This window comes from Perca fluviatilis, chromosome 8 (assembly GCF_010015445.1).
Source record: "Perca fluviatilis chromosome 8, GENO_Pfluv_1.0, whole genome shotgun sequence".
NCBI lineage: Eukaryota > Metazoa > Chordata > Actinopteri > Perciformes > Percidae > Perca > Perca fluviatilis.
Window position 1 is genome coordinate 23,572,979 of NC_053119.1, and position 18,200 is coordinate 23,591,178.

Below are 18,200 nucleotides of genomic sequence, written 5' to 3' on the forward strand. Positions count from 1 at the left end.
GACCATTCTGGAAGAAAACCTGATGGAGTCTGCAAAAGACCTGAGACTGGGACGGAGATTTGTCTTCCAACAAGACAATGATCCAAAACCAAAGCAAAATCTACAATGGAATGGTTCACAAATAAACATATCCAGGTGTTAGAATGGCCAAGTCAAAGTCCAGACCTGAATCCAATCGAGAATCTGTGGAAAGAACTGAAAACCGCTGTTCACAAACGCTCTCCATCCAACCTCACTGAGCTCGAGCTGTTTTGCAAGGAGGAATGGGCAAAAATGTCAGTCTCTCGATGTGCAAAACTGATAGAGACATACCCCAAGCGGAACTTACAGCTGTAATCGCAGCAAAAGGTGGCGCTTACAAAGTATTAACTTAAGGGGGCTGAATAATTTTGCACGCCCAATATTTCAGTTTTAAAATTAAAAAAAATTTTTTAAATTTTTTTTTTTTTTTTTTTTTTTTTTTTTTTTTTTTTTAAAAAAATTAAAACAGTTTTATATCTTTATGTTTGAGGCCTGAAATGTGGCAAAAGGTCGAAAAGTTCAAGGGGCCGAATACTTTCGCAAGGCACTGTACTTTGCACGTCAAACATGCAGAGTCTGTATTTGCTTTTTGCGCCAACGGAGCTGGCCAGAATTAATGTTCTTATTCTAGTTTATGTGTCTCGCACACACAATGTTGAATGCTTGCAAGTGCTAAAAGGTGCCCTTTCTTTTTGATAAAAGTCACCACTATCTGAGCATTGCAGAATGAACGGCTGCGTTAGGTCACTGAGAGCGTGGAATAGATCTGTCACTGCACAGGCCTGCAGCTCCCCAATGTTAACTGAAGGGTCTGCCGTCCTTCTCTTTCTTTTGCCATTGTGGTTTTCTTTCAGGATCCTGCAGGCTATGTCACAAGGTTGTCCGCTGAGAAGAGATTTATTTTTTATAGGAGTGTTTGGTTTGGTTTGCCCAGTCGGCTGGTATCTTGTTAAACCTCTGCTCAGTATCTGAGGCTTGATATATGGTGTTGGTTTAAACCTGAGATTATTGACCCAGATGTCACAGTGCATATTATATAGGCCTTTGATAATGAAAATTTAAGCGTACAAAGCACACACACTGAACTAAGAACCTTTACACATGGATGCACACAAATGGTCAATACACTACCCTCAGCGGCCTTTTTACACCCAGGCAATATCATGGTCATTGATTCAGCATGGAAAATGTTCGTTACAGCTTACAATGGCAGGCTAATATATTCAACTAGTGCATTATTATAATTTATTCAGTGGTTCAATACGAGCATGCCAAATTCAAATTCATGAAATTCAAAAACAATCCCTGTTGGCACTAATCTTCATCTTTGCCTATCATACCGACACAGGCAGCTCAACACAACAAACAAACAAAGAAACAAATGGATTGCCTCCTATTCTTGTCTGAGCTGACGGGACAATGCTTCCTCAAGAGGCAACTAATCATATCTGTCTTGACATTCTAGACCCAAGCAACATCGTAAGGATGCAGAAAGAAGCGCGCCGTAAAGTGTGGCACTGCATTGATTTAAATGAAACAGGTTTTAAACATTTACTTGACTGTTGAACAGAAAAATGCTGAACTGTTCTTGAGGCGTATTTATGTTGAAAGGATTTTAAATCATGTCACAGGCTTTTGGGCCATAGATATTTCCACCTAGAAATCTTCTTTTCACATGTGTCCTTGGCAAAAACAAAATGCAGCAAGCATGAGTTTCAGACATAAAACAGCTAACACAATAATTATAAATATCGCACAAAATCTGAACTAAACAGAAATGCACGAATACATTTCCCCCCCAACATCATGGAAGTGCAATTGCTGCATTACTCTTTAAATAAAGTAAACCTTTCATCATCATGCTGCTGCAAGTGCTGGGACTTATCCTAGCAACTAGCAGTCCAAGCCAAAGGTAATGAAAACTCCCTCTCGGCCCCTCTGAAGCTCACTAATCATAGCTTGTTTGTTCACCCCGTACAAAAACCAAAGTGTTGAAATGACAAGTTAGACAAGAAGACAATTTTTTTGGCAGGGAGCAATGACTTCCTCCCTCATTTCTACACTTATCCCCCACTAATCTGAGAAGCTTCATCATTTCTAAAACTCCTAAAGTCCAGTTCCTTTTGATTTCTTTTCTTTCTTTTCTTTCTTTTATAATTGCGTTGGTAAAGGGCATGCCCAGAGATTCATCCACAATGGGGTGCATATCATTTTTTATACATAATTAGATAATGTATTGCTTTTAGACCTAAAGCTAACCACCGTCACTATGCTCTATGAAGGACGGAAATGCCAACTTGTACTAGCCACCTTTCCAGTCCGCATCAAGTGAATACTTGATACTAAACGGAAATCAACAAAATAATAACAAACCAAGTAATTTGCTTGTGTCAATCATTTCATTAGTTCAACAAGTCATTTTCCATCTGCTGTTTTTCTTTCATCTCTCCATACTGCAGCAGAGGCAGAGGAATGTTTTAATTAACTCAATTGAAATTCAAAACATGCCATAGTGTAACATTAGCTTTTACAAGGCTGTTTTCAGAGTTAATTTAGAAAACTATACCATTTTCAGGACCCGGGGCTCATTGCACTTCAGAACAGAAGCCTTTTTGTTGCAGAGATTTACATACTGTAATAGCTGTTGTGGATCAGGAAACAACTTCATGTGAGAATAAGCACATCTGTGCATGCATGTCCACGTATTCACACTGTCACGTGAAAAAAAAAGAAGCTTTAATAGATGTGACAGGAGTGGAGATGATTGAGCTAATTCAGGATGAAAGTCATTGCTGAGGTTTAGACGGATTGTTCTTGTTATGACTGCCGCTTCTGTGAGCAATTATCCCACCTTACAACACGTTCAACGTGCGTGCACACAACATGATTATATGGCAGCTTTTTTTTCTTACCTGAGACATGTACACTTTATCCATCCTAATTCGGTTTTAATTGAACTGCAGCAGTGAGAGGACATTTCCACCTCTTATTAAGCACAGTGAGAATTTAATGTGTTCAGTGTGACCCAGGCATCAACCCACTGACATGCAATCTTGGTCTGCTTAATATTCCCAGCAGTGTGTTTTACCGTTTGTTAGGATCTGTTGCTACAGACCCCTCAGGCAACAGTGTTTCATATCCTAAATCCCATCACTGAACGTCGTAAAGGACAGCAAATATTGATCCTTCTGCTTTGGTACATGGTGGCGCTCACATTTCAAGCAGGTCTTTGTTTCTGATAAGGTGGCATCAGTGGGAAAGGTCAACAAAATGTTGTCAACAGAGCAACAGATAAGAAAATCTTATACCTCAGGCTTGCATAAGCCCCAGACCTGACTTACAGTATATTAAAGCATTAGTAGTTAGATATGTGTGCCACAGTGTAAACAAATTTAATATATGATTTAATGAGGACTCAGTACTGCATGCATAAGCATTCTTGTTTGCTGAAAGTGAACCCAGAGGCAACTGTGTAAATTATATTATTAAACTTTAAAAAAAATAATCAGTTGGCATATAAAAATCAATCTTTCACAAATCTCTAAATGGTTACTGTTACATGTCTAAATAGGCAAATACATTGGCTTTCTAGTTTAAATGTTTGTTAAGTCTCTGTGTGCAAAAGGAGTGCAATACTTAATAATAAAGGATACAGAGCTTAATGCATGTTGATTTAATCTGAGTCATCATGCAGTATTTGTTTAACGTTAAGTAATAATTTGCAAATGAGTATCACGGCTTGACTTATACTTGAGGGGACAGAAGTCAGTATCTCATGTGTGGAGTAATGATTAAGTAATGATGAACCCTTCATGTGTTTTATTTTCGCTCATTGTACATATACTGTACATACAATGGGTGCATCTGTTCATCTTAAACAGGTCTGTCCATTCTCCCTTAATCTGTCTATTGGCACCTGCTAGATGGTTTCGGTTTTCTTGGTTCTCTTCCGCCCTACACTTCAATTCTTTCAACAGCAACAAACAAATGTGATAAAATAAAGAAACATTTATGTGTCTTCAACTGGTTCTATTGCCTAGCTTGTAAAGGTGACATATAGATGTATTGCTATTGGGTCATGCAGATGTTTGGCGTACAGCTTGATCTTATTGCTCCATATTTCTACGGGAACAGGTACTGTTCTGCTTTCAGAGAGGCTGATCAAATGAACATTTCCTTGGATCCAGCTAATTTAATGGCATGCCAATTCATGTATGACCTACTTGTGAATTAACATCCATTATTTGATAATTTATTAAGTATTAACTAACTACATAAAGCCATATAGTGACTTGATTATTGATCAATGATGAGCAACAGAAATCCATAACACATGCTGTATTTAGGAGTCATGCAATAGTTAATTACTCAGTTTGCGTACCCTTATTGTAAAGTGTTACTTCAATTAGAGAGTTTTATTCTCGTATTGTCTGTTCTAGACCAGGTTAAAAAAGAAAAATTCAGGAGATAACCCTGGGTGCTCTCCATTCACCCTCCTTTTTTCTGCGATCTTACTCATTTTTTTCCATCACCAGCCAGTAAATAGCATAAGGAAACAAACACTGTGCTTGTCATGTAATACATTTTATTGAAGTAATTAACAATGGAAACAGCATGAAAATGATCAAACACAAAAATATGACAACACTAGCTATTCAAGAATAATTATATAAAATAGGAAACTGCAAATTAATCTCTCCCCATCTGTTTTGCGTCTCTACTTGATGTAGAGAAACGTATGGGAAATGATATGCCACGAACAGGGAGTTGTTTGCTTGGTAATCTTTATATAATATTGTTTGTTTGTATACTAAGATCCCTATTAGCTTCTGCCTGTCTCAAACAGAAGCTACTCTTCGTGGGGTCTATTTTTCCATAAGAATATTACATTAACTGGAATACGTACATCCATAACATTCATACTCACAATACATCAAAAGTGTACATCAAAGGTACAACAAAATATAAACTTGGGGTCATTGAAAAAGAAATCCAAAGAAAAATGATTTGTCTTGAATCACCAGTTGCACCGAGTTACTCATTGCAGGCCCATAATGTTATGCTATTCCCATTGCTCTGTACTCAGCTGCTGAGAGACATACTGACAGAAACACACCCCTCCCTCCAGGTGACCAGTGGAGCCGGGCTGGGGAAAGGGAAAGTGTCTTTTAGCAAGGCAGCAGGCGTAACCTGATGAGAAGAAGGTCAGAGCTCTTTGAAACATATCCTCAGCACAAGCCTGCTCAGAAAATGTTTCTGCAAACTCACGTTTGCAACCGTCCAGAGAAAAATACACCAGATAGATTTTTGAATTGGACCGACAGCCCATTAACACCTTGTCCTCACAGAGGATTATGTTTGCCTGGCATATAGCTTTCTGCATTTCCCTCAATGTGTATTTCTCATCATTCTTTTTCCAGAGACCCATCTGAATAAGCAACCCCAGTGGAACACAGAAGAAACTAGAAATAGTGAGGACCAATAATAGGATAGGGTACTTTCTGGTCAAACTGTAGACATCAATAAGTAGGAATGTTGGAAATATAAAAAATGCTACCGAGATTAAAAAAAAAATTAAACCTGTAATGTAGATCAGTACTCTAAGCCAAAGTTGCCGCAACCACACTTTATTTTGAGAGACACTATTGATCATCCTCACGGCCTTTCTGTACTTGTCGTGGTCCTCAATGATCAGGCGCAGTTGGTCCGGCACCTCCATGTCACTGAACTGACCACAATCCCATTTACTGAGTCCCTCCTCGTTGACGGCAATCAAAGGCTGCAGGACCTTCCCGTTGTAGATAGAGGGAGGCTGGAAAGGCACCACAGTGGACCCTTGAAGCTGCTGGTTGGCGGTGCAGAGCACCTTCAGCAGCTTACTCTCAAAGTCGGGGTCGTTGGCCTCCAGGTAGGTGAGGTGGCAGAGGTGGAGAGGAACAGAGACTCCTTGCTCCAGCAGCACTGGGACGATGGGTTTCCTCTCCAAGCAATCTCTGAACAAAGACATGTTGGCCTCCAGGAGGCACCAGCGGCTCCTCACAAACTCCGGGCTGAGGACCAGCAGCACCTTCTGGCTCTCCTGGATGCAGTCCGACATGTTTTCCAACACGGTGCGGCCGGGAGTGAAGTCCCGCTCATGGTAGCAGACCTGCAGGCCGCAGGACTCCAGCTGGTTGATGACGGAGTGGGTCCACTGGTAGTCAGTGCTGCTGTAGCTGATGAAGACATGGTAACACTCACCATCTCTCAGTGGGGGAGGAACATAAATAGAAGGAGGCAGTGGGACAGCAGGCTCTGACTGAATGTCTGCAGTTTCAGGTGAATTCATTGGCTCCATTATCTATGAAAAAAGCTAAAGTGAGAAGACAATATTTAGATTATTTATGTAGGTATATGTTTCAAAGATTTCATGTAGCCTTTTAATGTTATTATACAGTAGTTCCTACTAGAAACACATTGAAAGGGCATCCTACTGCTCAGTGATACGCTGCTGCCCAGCATAACTGTTTTTTTTTTTTTTTTTTACAGATAATTTTTTGGGGCATTGTTAGGCCTTTATTGACAGGACAGCTGAATAAATGAAAGGGGAGAGAGAGGGGGAATGACATGCAGCAAAGGGCTGCAGGTCAGAGTCGAACCCAGGCCCACTACTTCGAGGAGTAAACCTATATATATGGGCGCCTGCTCTACCAACTGAGCTATCCAGGAGCCCGCCCAGCATAACTCTTAAAAGTCAATACAAGTTTGTGTATGATACATTTTTCTTTAAATAAAAAATTGGAAAATAATTAAAAACGTGTGTAATTAAATTAAAGTCATTATAGTTGCTTTTAGTGAATTGTTTGTTTTTTTGGAGCTCTGTGTTTTGAAGTATGATATAAGCAAAATGTTTATGCCACAAAAAATTTTTGACATACTCTAATTGCCTTACTTTAATTCAGAAGGGGGAAAAATCATTTACAGTAGGACATTTTAAATCAACACGGCTAATCTAATGGAATCAGCATGTTTATTTGAAAATAAGATTTTATGGGTTTTGAAATACCCCAAAGTGACTTTCTTAGAAGAGCACAACATTCTCAACTGAAAAGTATCATCAGATTAAACACCTTTATATATATAAAGTCCAGTTTTTTTTTAATGTAAATCCACAGTGAAAACAATAAGTAATTTTTTTTTTTTTTTTCTGAATTTACATTCTATTCAGTTCCTATTTTCACATTACAAATAAAGCCAATTTCAAAAGATATACAAGCTTCTCAAAGTCATCCAGGTAGCCTACTCATGCATGAAATTCAGAACAATGGATTTTAAACGAGTTTAGGTTTGTGTAAAACATGAATTCTGGTACTAAATGTTTACAAATGACACACTGTAAATCGTACAAAGACTGCAAAGACTTATGGTTGTTTTTAGGTAGCCTATAACAATATCCCAAATTTAAAAAGTGTAAACATCACTTAATGCAGTGTAATCAGTATTCAAACAACTCAGTGCTGCTCCAAATATACAGGAAGCAGCATTTACAGTACAGGCCAAAAATTTGGACACGCCTTCTCATTCAATGCATTTCCTTTATTTTCATAACTATTTACATTGTAGATTCTCACTGAAGGCATCAAAACTATGAATGAACAAATATGGAATTATGTACTTGACAAAAAAGTGTGAAATAACTGAAAACATGTCTTATATTTTAGATTCTTCAAAGTAGCCACCCTTTGCTTTTTTAATAACTCTGCAAACCCTTGGTGTTCTCTCAATGAGCTTCATGAGGTAGTCACCTGAAATGGTTTTCACTTCACAGGTGTGCTTTGTCAGGGTTAATTAGTGGAATTTTTTCCCTTATTAATAAAAAAAGCAAAGGGTGGCTACTTTGAAGAATCTAAAATATAAGACATGTTTTCAGTTATTTCACACTTTTTTGTTAAGTACATAATTCCATATGTGTTCATTCATAGTTTTGATGCCTTCAGTGAGAATCTACAATGTAAATAGTCATGAAAATAAAATAAAAAACGCATTAAGTGAGAAGGTGTGTCCAAACTTTTGGCCTGTACTGTATGTGTTAAGAAGTAAGCAAATAATCTAGCTTGCAGAGTTACCGAGAGAAGCCTAATAAAGATCCATAATGTAAAAACAAACAAACATAAAGTGTGCATTACAGACTAAAATGTTTATGGTGAAGTAAATCTATGAAAAAGAAATAGTTCCAGGACATGTAGGCTAAGCTTCCATACTTTCGTTACATTTTCTAAAAAAAAACAACAACAGAATCGTACTTCTCTTTTTAAACATGAAAACTAAAATCACACTAAGGACAACATGCTGAGCTATGTACATTCATACCTGTTCATGATAAAGTAAATTCAAGCAAATACAATGAAGACTGGTCACACCGTGTTGATGATCAAGAACCGAAAGTAAACTCGGAAACCAGAAAAAAAAAAAAAAACATTGTTCTGCTTTCAGGTCCGTTAAAGGAACAGTGTCCGTTCTGATGTCTGAGGGGCTTCTAACATGAATGAAGTTACTGTGCCTTTAATGACTCTCGACGCTCGTATGAGTCCAGACATGTTGATGAGGTGAGTTTTCATCAAAAAGTACCAACAGACAAACTTGTCCACACTACTATTCCCATTGCTCTGTACTCAGCTGCTGAGAGACGTACTGACAGAAACACACCCCTCCCTCCAGGTGACCAGTGGAGCCGGGCTGGGGAAAGGGAAAGTGTCTTTTAGCAAGGCAGCAGGCGTAACCTGATGAGAAGAAGGTCAGAGCTCTTTGAAACATATCCTCAGCACAAGCCTGCTCAGAAAATGTTTCTGCAAACTCACGTTTGCAACCGTCCAGAGAAACATACACCAGATAGATTTTTGAATTGGACCGACAGCCCATTAACACCTTGTCCTCACAGAGGATAATGTTTGCCTGGCCTATAGCTTTCTGCATTTCCCTCACTATGTACTTCAATTGATCCTTTTCCCAGAGAGCAGCCTCAATAAGCAAACCCAATGGCACACAGCAGGAACAAGAAATAAAGAGCCCCCAAATATTTCTATTCTTCAATGAATCCATTGTGAAGACAATCACCATTGTGATTAAAGCCAGCATAAGTAAAAACAATACTGTAAAACAAACACCTGTCAGTATTGTAAACGAAAGTGAGTGCATTTTATTTTGAGAGACACTATTGATCATCCTCACGGCCTTTCTGTACTTGTCGTGGTCCTCAATGATCAGGCGCAGTTGGTCCGGCACCTCCATGTCACTGAACTGACCACAATCCCATTTACTTAGTCCCTCCTCGTTGACGGCAATCAAAGGCTGCAGGACCTTCCCGTTGTAGATAGAGGGAGGCTGGAAAGGCACCACAGTGGACCCTTGAAGCTGCTGGTTGGCGGTGCAGAGCACCTTTAGCAGCTTACTCTCAAAGTCGGGGTCGTTGGCCTCCAGGTAGGTGAGGTGGCAGAGGTGGAGAGGAACAGAGACTCCTTGCTCCAGCAGCACTGGGACGATGGGTTTCCTCCCCAAGCAATCTCTGAACAAAGACATGTTGGCCTCCAGGAGGCACCAGCGGCTCCTCACAAACTCCGGGCTGAGGACCAGCAGCACCTTCTGGCTCTCCTGGATGCAGTCCGACATGTTTTCCAACACGGTGCGGCCGGGAGTGAAGTCCCGCTCATGGTAGCAGACCTGCAGGCCGCAGGACTCCAGCTGGTTGATGACGGAGTGGGTCCACTGGTAGTCAGTGCTGCTGTAGCTGATGAAGACATGGTAACACTCACCATCTCTCAGTGGGGGAGGAACATAAATAGAAGGAGGCAGTGGGACAGCAGGCTCTGACTGAATGTCTGCAGTTTCAGGTGAATTCATTGGCTCCATTATCTAAGAGAGAGAGAAGACAGGTGAAAACATCACAAAAATAATTTATACCCTACCTTAGTGTATTTAGAAGTAAATGGATCTACAACCCCTGTCAGTGTGCTAAAAAGACGTTTACTCCCACAGTGTCTTAGCAGTGTGGTTTTGCAAAGATTTACTACCCAAAAGAATGGAACATCAACACCTATAAAATATATTTGTATATTTTAATAATATAATATTATTATAATATTAATACTATATTGTATAATATAGCATTTGTCAGAGAGGTGTTTATTCAACGTCAAGGTAATTTTTTCTTAGTGAGTTGCCTCATATGGTCAGCCAGGTTCACAAAAATGCTTTAGATTGAATTTCATTATGTATTTTATGGTTGCAAGAGCACTGCACAGCTAACGTCTATTGTTGTCTTCCAATAATCAGGGTTAGAAATAAAACATGTTTCATCATTATCATTTCAAAATTATTGATATACTATAATATATATACTCAGTTAATTAGGTACATTTCACCAAGACTAATGCAGTCAAACAATGTCCTGTAACAAATCCTACTTTCATAAAAATTATGTTTGTTTTATCATATTGTCATGACGGCTGCCTCAGTTGTTTTTATTTTGCCTAGTTTGCCCCTCTGTCTCACTTCCCCCAGGTCACCTGACCCCTACTTCCAGGGGGTTACATTGGGATTTTTTTTTACCGTATGTGGGGGTTATCTGTGGTTTCAGGGTTTCCATGGGACTACAAAATGTGATTGATACCATTTGACAAATTGTAAATAAAATATAACTATTTAAATTATGTCATTAAATGTATCAGTTTCAAACCTATATGTCCCTACCTTGCCATCCACCTGTCACTCTCTGCCATCTGTGCTGTCTGATTGACTGAAATGCACTGAAGTCACTTTTCTTCTTTTTTCTATTTTATGGCGGGTGGCAACCAGCGTCAAGGAGGACGTAGACTGAGGTCGCAGATCTGCTATGTAGCTTTTAAGGAAACCTATTGACAGAAAAAAGGAAACCCTGTGAAAGTTCTGATGTTCGCAGGTTCTTAAATAATCTCATTTAGGAATATGTTCTCTACGGCTACGAAGAAAACGCATTTCAGTCATTGTTTGAATTATTAAGACAGAGAAAAAATTAAATATATACATTGTAAAAGATGTGCTAAGTTAAGTGTCCCCTGATGACATAGAATTGCGCAGGGCCATGTGCCGGGGTTTCTTCAACCATTTTGTCTTCTTCTGTTTTGACTTGATTTCTAGGCCTGTCATTTTACCATTAAAATCACTGAACTGATCCTGTCTTTCTGGTTGTGCTGCCTCGTGAGGGTAGACTAAATAAAGCAAAGAGCTCTCAGTAAAACCCAAATGCAATCTAATAGGACCGCAAACTACAGCCTCCAAAAATGACCATACAGTATGTTTGAATCCATACCTATTTAAAACAGTTCCAACTAAACAGAATATCAGAATTCAGATATCATTTAAAGTTGATATTTTTTTCCTAGTGTTGTATTCCATTAAATCATTATTGGTTTAACTAAGGATAGCTGAAAAGTAAATGTATTATCATACCTGTAGTTAATAAACTTCTAAAGCAGTGCAGCAATGGGTGGCCGACAACAGTATAAGGAAGTTGTAAAAATAAGCACTGCTCTGTTGGGAGTTTTGTTAAGGGCATATACTATATTGTCTTGTACCAATGGCTTTATAATGTGGGTGTGGTTGGTACAGTGACTGTACCTTTAATAAAAATAACTAACCAAATACGTCACCCTCACCCTCCATGCTTCAACCTGTCTGCATGGTTGGTGATGGTCCGACCTGTCTTGGGTTGCATATTTTTAAAATACATTGTAAGATTTATAATTTACTTAGGTGCCTGCTGTAGTATTAGCTTCACAATGGTGATACAGCTTTCTGAAGTGAATTGTATTAGTACACAAAGACTCTTACATGCACATTAGTAGTAGAGTGTTGATTTAGAATGTGCTATTTTACATAAAGCGTAAATAAACCCAGTTTGCTTTCTGGCTGCCTACATTTATCATACTGCTATTGTATTGTATGTGTAGATCATCAATATATGATTTATTATCACTTATTTTGTTTCACTAACTACTACGTAACAAGTTAATGACACACCTGTAAATGTAGATACATATTTAATATAAATGGTACATGGTTATATTTATATACCGTGTGGACGGCCGCGATACTTGTAATGGCAAAAACATAACTGCCACAAAACAAAAGTAGTGATCTTTGACATTTCTTTTCTTATAACAAAGAAAGACTATATATTATAGAAATATAGAGAATATAGAAAGAAATATAAATTATATCAGATAATGCCACAGATGCAACATCTGTTAATTATTTAGACAAATCCATTTAAATATAATTTATTTCATAATCTCGATCAGGTTGTATCATGTACATCAACATTTGTGTGTGTGTGTGTGTGTGTGTGTGTGTGTGTGTGTGTGTGTGTGTGTGTGTGTGTGTGTGTGTGTGTGTGTGTGTGTGTGTGTGTGTGTGTGTGTGTGTGTGTGTGTATAGGAATGACCCTTTAGGAGCACTGAGATAACGTCCAGGCGTGTTGTGTAGTAGTTCATCGATTCTGTTGACGTGTTATTTTAAATTAATGCTCATGGGTCATTTTTCTGTGGTGAACGAGTTGAACTGGGCTTGTTAAATGGCTGTATGTTGACCAAAAATAGCTGCAGATTTAAGTTCTAGAGGACAACCCGAACATATCTCATATAATATAAGGCTTCATGATTCATACTCTCTTATCCCAGTTGTGACTCCAGAAGTGACCCAATAAAGAAGCAAGGTCTGTGTCAATGACCTAGGGCCGTTTTAATATCTTTAAAATATTGAAAACCGAGGGGAATTTCATTCATCAAAACCACCTTCCTATCCCAGCTGATATTAAAGAACAATTCAGAGGATAGAAAATCAAACAGGGCCATCTCTCCTCTGACTCATGTTCACAAATTAGGTTCTCCAAATCATTAAATGAAGACACAAACAGAAAATATGAAAGTTCTTGGCCTCAGGGGTGTTTTGTTTTTTCCCTGCTCAGCTTCGAGTGCTTTCATGCAGACTGGTAACCACTTGTAATCTTTTTTGTGACATAACTGAATAAGTGTCTCGAGGCATAGAGGAAAGCAGCTCTAACAATATAACGTAGCTGTAATCTAGACCAACATCTGCTGCTCACTGGATGCACTGGAAGAGCACTCAGCGGACAGACAAGATGCTGAACGCAATAACAACCTATTAATTCATCAAGAAGAACGCTTCAATAGACTGTTAAACTGTACTTTCTAGAAAAAGTTAGCAAGATATATCTGGACCTATATCCATTAAGCAACATTTATAACTGCAGACTTACTTGCTTTTAACTTATTGTAAAGCATTAGCATATATTTGATTAACCATTACTAAAGCCATTGGTTACTACTTATAAATCATGATAAAGAATGCTTTATGGGACAGTGGTATTATTCTTTTGTATATTCCATATGCACAAAATTGTGAACCTGTAATTAGCAGCTCCACAAATACGGTACATGACAGCTTTGAAATGGAGTCATTCACTAACAAGACAGTTCACATATTCCATCTGCAGAGCTGATCAAGTATGACTTTTCTCCATGAACTTTCTCAGTTTATATTTTGAGTAAACTGAACCTACAACCTGCAGCAAACATTTCCACAGTGTCACACTCAAGCAATATTTCCACTTGCATAAGCATGTAAATCCCAGGTTCCGCAGTGCATAAACCATCATTCATACTGATTTTTTTTTACTTTGGCTGTGACAAACACATTAAAGCTATTTATTAGTTGTGACAGATTTAGGACAGGTAGATGGGTAATGAGAAGATGGAAGAGGCAGTGGAATATTATGCGTCAGTGTTTGTGTCTGCGTCTCCTGGTTTAGGAATTACATATTACAGCGTCTGAGCTGGGAGGATAAAAAAATGTAGTTCGTCCCAGCTTCTTTTATCACCACATCTGCCTGCGGAACATAAATTTGCATGGCTGCTCTGGTCTTTTTTTTTGTTTCTTTTTTTTGGTACCAACTGAGACTTATTTAATCATCTTTTCATGCCTTGGCATACATTAGTGATCTGGCCAGCTTGTCATAATTAATAGAGTATACTATCATGATGACTTGTGTGTCTGTTTGTACAGGCATGGCCCATGTGGATTTGTAATATGCATATGTGCATGCAAGCATGACTGAGCATTGAAATATCTGTTCACACATTTTTAATTCTTGTATCTATGGATGGCAATGGCAGTCTGTTGGTCTATCCGTCCACCACTTTGGTCCAGGCTGAAATATTTCAAAAACTATTGTATAGATTGCCATACAATTTGTGTTAGCATTGCCATTGTGAACTCTTTACATTTGCATAGCCCAAAGCATTGATGTGCCTTAGTATAACCTTACAAAGCCACATGACCATAGACTCTCAGTCTTGTTTAAGACATACTATTTTAAGGGGGAAATAATAACAATATACTGTATGCACACATAGATGATTTAATAATATGCCACAAAAGCTTTAGAAATTATTTACAGCATATATTACTCCCTTGCTGTTTTGTCTTAGGCCTGCAAGCATAACAAGTTCATTTTGATGTCAACAGAAGCAAATTGAGTATTTACCAAATAAAAAAAAACATGTACTAGATTCTCCAGTCAGTGCCTTTGATCAAGGCACTGGCTCAGATCTGGAGTTGGTCCCTGGGCGCTGTAAATGGCTGCCCACTGCTCTCTTGAGGGATGGGTTAAATGCGGAGAATGAATTTCGCTACATGTATGTGTATATGACAATAAAGTACCTTTACCTTACCATAACTATTACAATTGGGATACATATTTAATGTTGTGTGCATTAATCACACATAGTTTTACTGTTTACATTGGTACTGTCTTGTTATCATCATGTCACTCATTTGTAAAGCACTTTAAATTGCACTGTATGAAAGGAGCTACACAAATAAAGATTGATTGATTGCTTGTTTTTAGCTTTTATAATATAGGTTTTCAAGTCAAAAGTGTTCAAATGATAAGGCAGGTGTACATGGGGGAGAGAGGGGTTGAAATCTTCAAATGTATGCAGGATGTCAATGTCAGGCCCTTACAATGAGGTCGCAATACTAAGTTTTGAAGCCTTTATTAGTAACATAGCCTTATTAATTGCACAGCATGTTCCATTAATGTTTATAATGATGAAAGTAGTTAAGGTGATGGTACTTTCTTTCAATATGCAGCTTACCCAACTGGGTCATCAGAAATAAGCTTTGTGTGTACATAAGATGATAAGACTGCATTATCATATCCAATCCCTTGACAAACACAGTATATAATCACAGCTAATATTTAGCTTTAGTCTGAGTGCATAATCAGTCACTTTGCCCAGATCATGGAGTTTATGTAGTGCTATTTATTGATTTAATGGATAAAAGAATACAGTTTTTTTTTTTTAAAGGCCCAGGAGGAGCACTGTGTCTGTCCATATATAATATATATATATATATATATATATATATATATATATATATATATATATATATATATATATATATATATATATATACAGGAAAGGGACATGGAGCTTTAAAATAGTAGATAATCTGAGAGCAGCAAAGGACAACAAGTCCTTAAAGATCGGGAAAACGCTTTTTGCTAGACAGCTGGATAGTTATGTTTTTACAGCATGTCTGGATCTTGCACATAGCGAGAAATATGTTTGGCATTTTTAGCAGCCCTGAAATTTCCAGGAAGTCTTAACGAAAAAACAAAAATATAAAAGAAGCATATGGAATCAAAGGAATCTTACTGATTAAGTAAGCTTTTTTCATAAATTTCCATTGCAACATTTGTGCAAGCACAAACTTTCCATTCTGCACAAGTAATGATGCATCAATCATTTAGACTTGAAGAAAAGTTCACCTCTGTTTTAGTTGGCTCAAATGTGTGATCGCCGATCTGCCAAATACAAATACGAGTGTGCTGCTATTCATTCTCTAAAATCAGTAAACTTCCAGTACATAATCTAATTACCTGGTATCATATTGATAAGTAAACCAAGAGTTTTTGTGCCGTAATAGTGGAAGCCAGACATGATACAATGAAAGGTAATGAACACTTCTGCTTTGTGTTTACTCAGTGTTCCTATTTTGTTCATTGGCGTATATCCTGTGCAAATGCATTATGGCAATCTATGTTGACAGTGGGAATACACGACATGGGAGGGCATTATTTGTCCAGTTTTAAAATAGGTCAGCTTGCCACAGACAAGATCCACAGCACAGACAGATGGTCTTCAAATAATTTAATGAAGTTATGTGTTATAGCACAAATACAGTTTCTGTTCCATGGCAATACATAATTACTTTTTACAATAATGATTACTGGAGGGACAAAGGCATACATGTTACTAAAACCATAAAGAAAATGATGGATGAGCGGTGTGGATACTTTTGCTTTGCGCATTTTTAGATTTCTTTCTTATTATTTTACCATTACATAAATTGTAATGTAATGGGAATGTGATTGTTATTTTAAGAAACTAATCACATGTTTCACCACTTGTACTGTAACTCCAGTTACAGGTGGGGAACATGACCTTTACTTTAACTTTTAGCTGACAATTTCACATAATGAATACCATGAAAATCCAGTTCACGCTGTTTTCACAAAGACAAAGTTAATTGTAGAGAAATATTATGTTCACATATAGAATTAATAAGTAAAATAATTTACATTAGTGTTTTGAATTGAGAATGACATTTTAATGTCAATGAGACATTCTCAAAGACATTTCGTTCTTCTGTGATTTGTAACATTTGACTGGAATGCTGGGTTTACTTAAAAGTACTCCATTGATTTAGCATTGCAGTCCTACAGTATAACACTGTTGGACTCACTATAGAAAGTAAAAAAAAATACACTGGATGCAGCAGAACCAGAGATATCGTCTATTATATTCAGCACATTCTTTGAACTGTTACCCACAATGCAACTCGACCACTGAGAGCTTGGTCAGAGATTCAGATGTGTTATACTAGTAGTGTGTCACAATGTCTGCCTCAGTCAATTTCATTTTACTCGGTCGGCTCGTCTGTCCCTGTCTTCAGTCACTTCTCACCTCCCCCAAGCCCATACATTTCCTCTGAACTCTCATTCTCCATCCTTTCACTTAATGCCCTCATACTTTCCCACCAGTCACAACCTGACTCTTTTATTCACCTGTTCACCTGTTTCCAGCCCTGCAGTTTATAACTGGCATGTTTCCACTCATTCCCTGCCAGATTGTCATGTTTTGTCGTGCCTTGCTTTCTAGTGTTAGGATACTCTAAAAAGACGTGATCGTTTGATTTCTGGAGGAAGGAGAGGCTGGGGTCGAATTGAAAGTTAAGCAAGAGGTTTAATGAAACAACACGATGAAAACGACAGTCAAACCACAATCAAACATAAAACATAAAACACTGCCAGCAGCAGACTGCAAAACATGCTTCCCCTGTCGGGTCACAGTTAGCAGCCATGCGACATGACAAAACAATACACTGTAAACAGCGGTCTTCAAAATGCTTCCCCTTGCGGGGTCACAGATTGAAGCCCCGAATCTTTCTCCGGCTCACACATTTATTCCCTACACCTGGGTGTTTCCTCAAATGAAATCTTCCCCTATTGGTCAGATGTCTCTCAGGTTAAGGACACACCTCTGATTTCCATTTTGCTCCAGTTCACAGACAAAGGTCATTTATCATGGTAGTGCTGATTATATTCAAGTTTACAGAGATACACATTTTCTTTGTTCTAACCCAGTCTGGCCCAACAGGGGGTGGCTCCCCCAAAACAGATACAATAGATCTCCATGTGTGGAGACAAGGAGCTTTCTCCTGTATGCTAAATGACTGATATGACCTGATTAATTCTTTAGAAGCTTGGGTTTGGGGTGGGGTAGTCAAATGCTGATTAGTGTAGTTACTTGATTAGATTTAGCTGCAGGCCCCATTAAACAATGTTTTCAAAACATAAGCATGGTTTTAACTTTTTACAACCTAACACTAGCCACCTGAACCCTTATTTGTACCTGCCTGCCTAAGTTTACAGTATGTATATCCTTCATTCTTCAATAAATCACTGAACTGCTGCTGTCTGCCTGGATTGTGTGAATCCAAGTTCTTTTCACTGTTACCTCAAACCCTCCTGCCTGACAAGTGGCTAATGATAGCCTCGAACCGCTAGTTTTCAGCAG

General features: G+C 38.3%; 1 protein-coding gene across 4 annotated transcripts; it reads right to left on the reverse strand.

Moving 5' to 3' along the window:
- Positions 1-4,599: 4,599 nt before the first annotated feature.
- Positions 4,600-11,589, reverse strand: LOC120563353. 4 transcript variants are annotated; one of them, XM_039807478.1, is made up of 4 exons: positions 11,485-11,589; positions 10,747-10,907; positions 8,371-9,909; positions 4,600-6,361 (listed from the first exon to the last, which is right to left on the reverse strand). In XM_039807478.1, the coding sequence occupies exon 4, from the start codon at positions 6,356-6,358 to the stop codon at positions 5,084-5,086; it is 1,275 nt and encodes a 424-aa protein (XP_039663412.1). In that variant the 5' UTR covers positions 6,359-6,361; positions 8,371-9,909; positions 10,747-10,907; positions 11,485-11,589; the 3' UTR covers positions 4,600-5,083. The 4 variants fall into 4 exon arrangements, with proteins under 4 accessions (XP_039663412.1, XP_039663410.1, XP_039663411.1 ...); XM_039807476.1 differs by having other exon boundaries at positions 4,600-6,373; XM_039807477.1 differs by lacking the exon at positions 10,747-10,907 and having other exon boundaries at positions 4,600-6,373.
- Between the last annotated feature and the right edge of the window lie 6,611 nt (positions 11,590-18,200).